A 5,396-nucleotide genomic window follows, 5' to 3' on the forward strand; every position below is an offset into this window, starting at 1 on the left:
CTTAAGGATGGTTGCTCATTTTAAAAGAAAAGCTCTATTTTTAATTCACGGACAAAAATATCCATCGATAAAATAATATAGATAAAAATATACACATGTTAATGTATTTAGGGATTCATAGAAAAAAATTGCAATAGCAAAAACACAAGCAAATATAAATATATACTTTTTTAAATTAAATAATAAAATAAATAGCATGTATTAAATAAAAAAAATCAAACAAACTTTTTAGATAATTTATCAAGTGAATAATAATAATAATACATGCATGTTATTTTCCCTATAACAAGTAAAACATTTTTGAATTACGAAACTGTTATTTTTTTTTAATCAAAGTTGTGTAATTTCGTGATTTATCTGGTCTTCTCGTGCGTAAAAGCGCGCCGTGCGTCGTGGATTTTCTTTATCAGAATGGTTGGCTGATGGATTCTCGGTCACTCCTCGGTTACTCGCTTCCTTTAAGCCTCCTCGCTCCACCTCACAACACACGGACCCACACTCTCACGCTCACCCCGCTCCCACAGCAGTTCTGCCTGCATGAGAGCTGGGCTGCAGCGGGGCCCGTGGAAGTTTCCAAAAACACCCTGGCTTTCATTTGGCTTTTATTATTGCCTCCCAGACGCACATTCCCTCACACAGTTCTCCGCACGAAGACTCTCTTCTCAAGTTCAGCCTACCTTCAAGAAACCATTCCTTCCAGTTCCAATGATATTTCCCGGAAACCTCGTTTTTGTTAATCCAAGCTGCACAGATCATCCCCATAAAAGCCAAAATTTTAAATGACAAAAGAGTGGAGACATTGCTGCTCCGAGCAGAGTCTGCACAGCAATGCTCTGCTCTGCGAGCCCCAGCTCAGTCTGAACATCTGCTCATTTCACGTGACTTTTTTAAAAATACTAACATCTGTTCTAAATAGGTTTCATTTTGTGCCTCTGCATTGTGTCAGTTGCCAACTTCTCTCCTCAGAAAAAGGGAAGAGGAAACCTTTTCCAGACTTTTACGCATCAGGGACCAAGAAACCACTTAATAAATTAAAGTTTTGAGATTTTGCGTCACCACAAAAAGCAACTCATATTCATCTCGAACAATTAATCGAACAAACACAACTCTTGCTTAACTGTTGAGACAAGAGAAGCAGCCCTTCCACAGCCCGCACCTTCACGACCTTCTTGAATTTCATAGACATCTGGGAATTCCATACGTGCCTCGCAAGCCAATTACACACCTTCAAACGCGCGCACACTTTGATTTGGACAGCGAGAAACACTTTCCCAGATCACGGAGATCAATCACAGCACGATAACAGGCTTTGAAAGATTTATTCCGTGACAGTAATCACGCAAGGACACGGGGGCTAATGCTGGTACAAAAGATAAAATATGAGCCAACAATGTTTACATTTGTGTCCATGAACTTTTTTTGTTGTATTTATTTTGGAGTGCCATCGAAGAAGGCCTACACATGAAAATATATTTCCAATTGTGATTTTGACGCGCATTTTGCGCGTCAAAATCACAATTGGAAATATATTTTCATGTATGTAATTTCTGCAATTTTTCAGATTTTGCTTTGTAATTTCACCGCGCACGCGCAAAGCTTAATTAGCATTTTCCATTATTTTATTTATTTATTTATTTTTAATTTTATTTTTCATTTTTGGCCTTCATGCACAGAAAGGAACAAAAAAAACTCCAGTCCTCCCATCGTACTTTTCTTTAATGCAAAAACATATATACAAACATTTATAAAAGAGGCGATTATAAAAAAAAATAGGAATGCATTTTATTCCAGACACAGGATCTATTCCTCCTCGTTTCCTCAATAAATAAATATTCTCAAAATACTTTTCCTTTTTTTTGCACAGGTTAGATCCACAAAGTCAGCCTGCATGAGCAACACCACCGGCTGAAGAAATACTGAGACTTCAATGATGCACTTTGACCACAGAGAAAAGTCTAAATGCATGCATTTAAACACAGATTTTTTTTAAAAAAGGAAAAGATTAGAAAAACACCACAAAAAAGATATTTTTTGAACATTCTTCGTCAACAGCATGAAAACTCATCAGAGTGGGGAGCTGACGCAAGGCTGTCGGGCCTCTTATATATAAAAAAAGATCCCCACGCAGAGCTTCAGTCGTCTGTGGCAGTGATCCCATGTATCCAGCATTGGACTCCAGGTTGTTCCTTCAGGAAATAAATTCAGCAGTCACCTGTGGGTTACATTTTTATTGTCACTAACAAACAAAACCCCCTTCTTAGCCTAAATGTGGCCTTTAGAGGCTGCAACCTTTTTTAAAAAAATCACTCTCCCACATACATTTTCAGCTTGAATAGTGCAGGTTTGGGTTTTGGAACCCGGCGTACCATTTTGGGCAGGGTTTCTCCAGGTGCTAGTGAGATGTTGACATGGACCAGGCGCCCTCCATCCTCCACACAGAGAAGGCGTAGCTCAGCCTCTCGTGCGCCACATAACTGCAGCTTGACAACTTGGAGTCCAGCTCGTCGCTCTGCAGCACCTGGCAGAGGAAGTCGATGTATCTGGCTGCCAGCTTTAGAGTCTGTATTTTGCTGAGTTTGTCGGAGGGCAAAGTGGGGATGATTTTGCGCAAAGCCGCGAACGCCTCGTTGAGAGATTGCGTCCTCTGTCGTTCCCGGACGTTGGCCATGACGCGCTGCGACTGGAGCTCCTCGAAAGACTGCGGGCTGCTGCTGCTGGACTTCTTCCCTCTTTTCCCAGGGGTCGGGCTATCTGAGTCCTCCCCGTTTTTCCTGCTCGGTCTCCTCTTCCTCCCACATCTCTTCGGCGGTCTGTCCAGCTCCCCCTCGCTGTTGCTCACACTGTCCACAGGAGAGACAGGGGAGCTGGCCGAGTCTTCCCCCAGATTTTCCTCAGACATTCCCACCTGGTATAGGCGTCCAGCAGACAGAGTCAAAGCAACCCCCCTCTCATGGAGTCAGGGAGTTCGTCCAACCAAAGATCTGCGGGCTTTTGGAGACATCTAAAGAATCCATAGATGTGTTCCTGAGAGGACAAGTCTTTCTGTTACTTGAGAAACTTAGGCACTTCTTATAGGCTGCATGGCGTAAACTTTTTGGGGAGGCATGGGATTGGTTAAGAGGGGGATCTACGTGGAGGAGTGGGAGGTAGCATCCGAGAAACTGTTAAACAATCTCTGCGCAAAGCCAGAGTTGGTAAAGATAACTGGAGGCGCTATTTCATAAGATTACACAATTATTTTTTTTAAAGAAAATAAAAGTGGATTACAATGTTTTGGGTAAGAAAGTAATACACCAGAAATGCAATGGCTACTTCAGCTAAATATGAAAAAGAGGTGCAAGGGAATAAAGTCTATTATCTTCCTAAAATTGTTTTTTAAATTATTTTATTTCTTCATATATTTTCTCTTATATTCAACATTTTTCATCTAAAACCCAAATAGTACAGCTACAAGTCACTTATTTCCCACTGAAGTCCTTAAATTTAATAAACTTTTATGTCTAAACCCTATTTCCATTCAAATGCAATTAAATTAAAACATCACAACAGCTCAAAATAAAGTTTCCACTTTTCTTCTGTTGCTAAAAATACTTATATTTTTAATGATTTGTGAAATTCAGAGACAGGAGGAGTGAGGTTTTCTATGCATTTGCTCCTTTGACACCAACTAGACTGGTGATACAATATCCATCTTGTTTAGTGGAGGATTACTTTGTTTAGGTTGAGAAGACTGGGGTCTACAGGAGCAGCATCTGGCTCAGGAAACAGGGGGTGCACTCAGGGTCAAGGGTCACAACACCAGTGAAACATCCATTTACATCTCAGCGGAGGCCTGAGAGTGAGGTATTGTTCCAACGTAAAAAACAAAAAAAAGAGACTTGTTTAAGTGAGACTTTAACAGCTTCCTCAAAATTTTAAGTAAGAAACATCACTTTGATTTTATTTTGAAAATCCACATACAGGGTATCTGACAGGATAAATGTAAAACACAAAAACATCCAAATGTATGTGTTCATGTTTGAACTGTTTGAAAAGATAGTCCAGGTGTTGTCTCTGAGGTGAGAGACTTTACCTGTGAGGTAACTCTGACCGTGGTGCTGAAATCTATGCTGGCCACTCCTTTTACCTGATATGCATCTCTACAGGTAGGGAGGGATCTCTCCTACTCCTCTGAAGGAATCTGTTCTCCCTTTCACCAAAATACCAAACATTGTGAGTGTTTTTCACAGTTTGTTGAGAGACAATTTAAATAAATATAACATCCCTCATATTTCTATTGTCAAATCTGCCAATCACCACATTTGGAAATCAAAAAGTTATTTTATTTTGACAGATGTTTCCCCTTAGTATTTTAAATTAGTGCACGACTGAACACAAGTGATCAAATCACCCAAATGATGTCTGTCATTTAGTAGAGATGGTGGTGTTCGGCACCAGAGCCACAATCAGCGTGTGAATGGGTGAATGGGACTGTGACTGTAAAGCGCTTTGGGCCTTTGAGGAAGGCAGAAAAGCGCTACACAAGTATTCCCCATTTCTCATCCATCTATCATTTTTCTAAAGCTGCCTTTTGGGGCTACAGTTGTACTAGAGCCTATCCCGGCCTCTACTGAGTAAAGGCAGGGTACACCCAGGATGGTTGGCCAGTCCATCACAGCCACACAGCGGCTAACAATTACACAATCATATTTAAACCTAGTGTCAATTCAGAGTCCCTGATTGACCTATGATGTTCATTTTTGGACCATAGAAGGAAGAGAAAACCCACACATGCACAAGAGGAACATACAAACTCCACATATAAAGCTCCTTGCTGGGATTTGAACCAGGGCCTTCTTGACATATGTCTTTCAAATGTGTAATTTATAAGTTTTAAAGGCTAGTCAAGAGTTAGAAGATAAACAGTTGATCACTACATATTTTGTTTTGAACTTTTATTCATATTTTATTATATATTAGTTATCAACATGTTAGCAGGTAAGCAGGCTTCTATTCTTTCTTTCTTTTATTATTGAATTATTCTTCATTTTTACATGTTTTAATTTATCTTTAATTTCTGATCATTCATTTTTTAGCTCAAATTCACTTTTGTATCAACAAACATTCACTGTTTCTTACTTAAAGGGGTGAACTCCAGGGTGAGGGGGGATCCACTGATGACATAACTGAGTGCAAATCACAGCGACTAATCACTAAATGCAAAAATATGTTAAAAATCACGACAATTAAAAAACAAACAAACAAAAAAACTAATGGTAAAAGAATAACATTTAGAAACCATAACATAAGTACAGCAACCAAAACAGAATTCCAAAAAAATGAATTTAAATAAAAATGAAAAATTTCAGAAAACGAAATATGACGTTTGATTTTTGAAAATTGAGTTTTGGACAAAT

The 5,396-nt window shown here is 39.3% G+C and overlaps 1 protein-coding gene and 1 long non-coding RNA gene across 4 annotated transcripts in view; both read right to left on the reverse strand.

Annotated features, from left to right (window-relative positions):
- LOC118599853 overlaps positions 1–846 on the reverse strand; it is a 4,614-nt gene extending 3,768 nt beyond the window's left edge. The window contains exon 1 of the long non-coding RNA XR_004949369.1: positions 678–846. This is a non-coding gene — a long non-coding RNA (uncharacterized LOC118599853). The remainder of the gene's footprint in view (positions 1–677) is intronic.
- Positions 847–1,626: 780 nt separating this feature from the next.
- twist1b (twist family bHLH transcription factor 1b) lies at positions 1,627–3,464 on the reverse strand. 3 transcript variants are annotated; one of them, XR_002918767.2, is made up of 2 exons: positions 2,320–3,464; positions 1,627–2,212 (listed from the first exon to the last, which is right to left on the reverse strand). XR_002918767.2 is itself a non-coding variant. In XM_024267641.2 (2 exons), exon 1 carries the CDS (start codon positions 2,897–2,899, stop codon positions 2,393–2,395), a length of 507 nt encoding a protein of 168 aa, XP_024123409.1. In that variant the 5' UTR covers positions 2,900–3,464; the 3' UTR covers positions 1,627–2,186; positions 2,367–2,392. The 3 variants fall into 3 exon arrangements, 2 of the variants coding, with proteins under 2 accessions (XP_024123409.1, XP_024123408.1); XM_024267641.2 differs by having other exon boundaries at positions 1,627–2,186; positions 2,367–3,464; XM_024267640.2 differs by having other exon boundaries at positions 2,367–3,464.
- Between the last annotated feature and the right edge of the window lie 1,932 nt (positions 3,465–5,396).

Source organism: Oryzias melastigma, linkage group LG16 (genome assembly GCF_002922805.2).
Source record: "Oryzias melastigma strain HK-1 linkage group LG16, ASM292280v2, whole genome shotgun sequence".
In the NCBI taxonomy this organism is placed as follows: domain Eukaryota; kingdom Metazoa; phylum Chordata; class Actinopteri; order Beloniformes; family Adrianichthyidae; genus Oryzias; species Oryzias melastigma.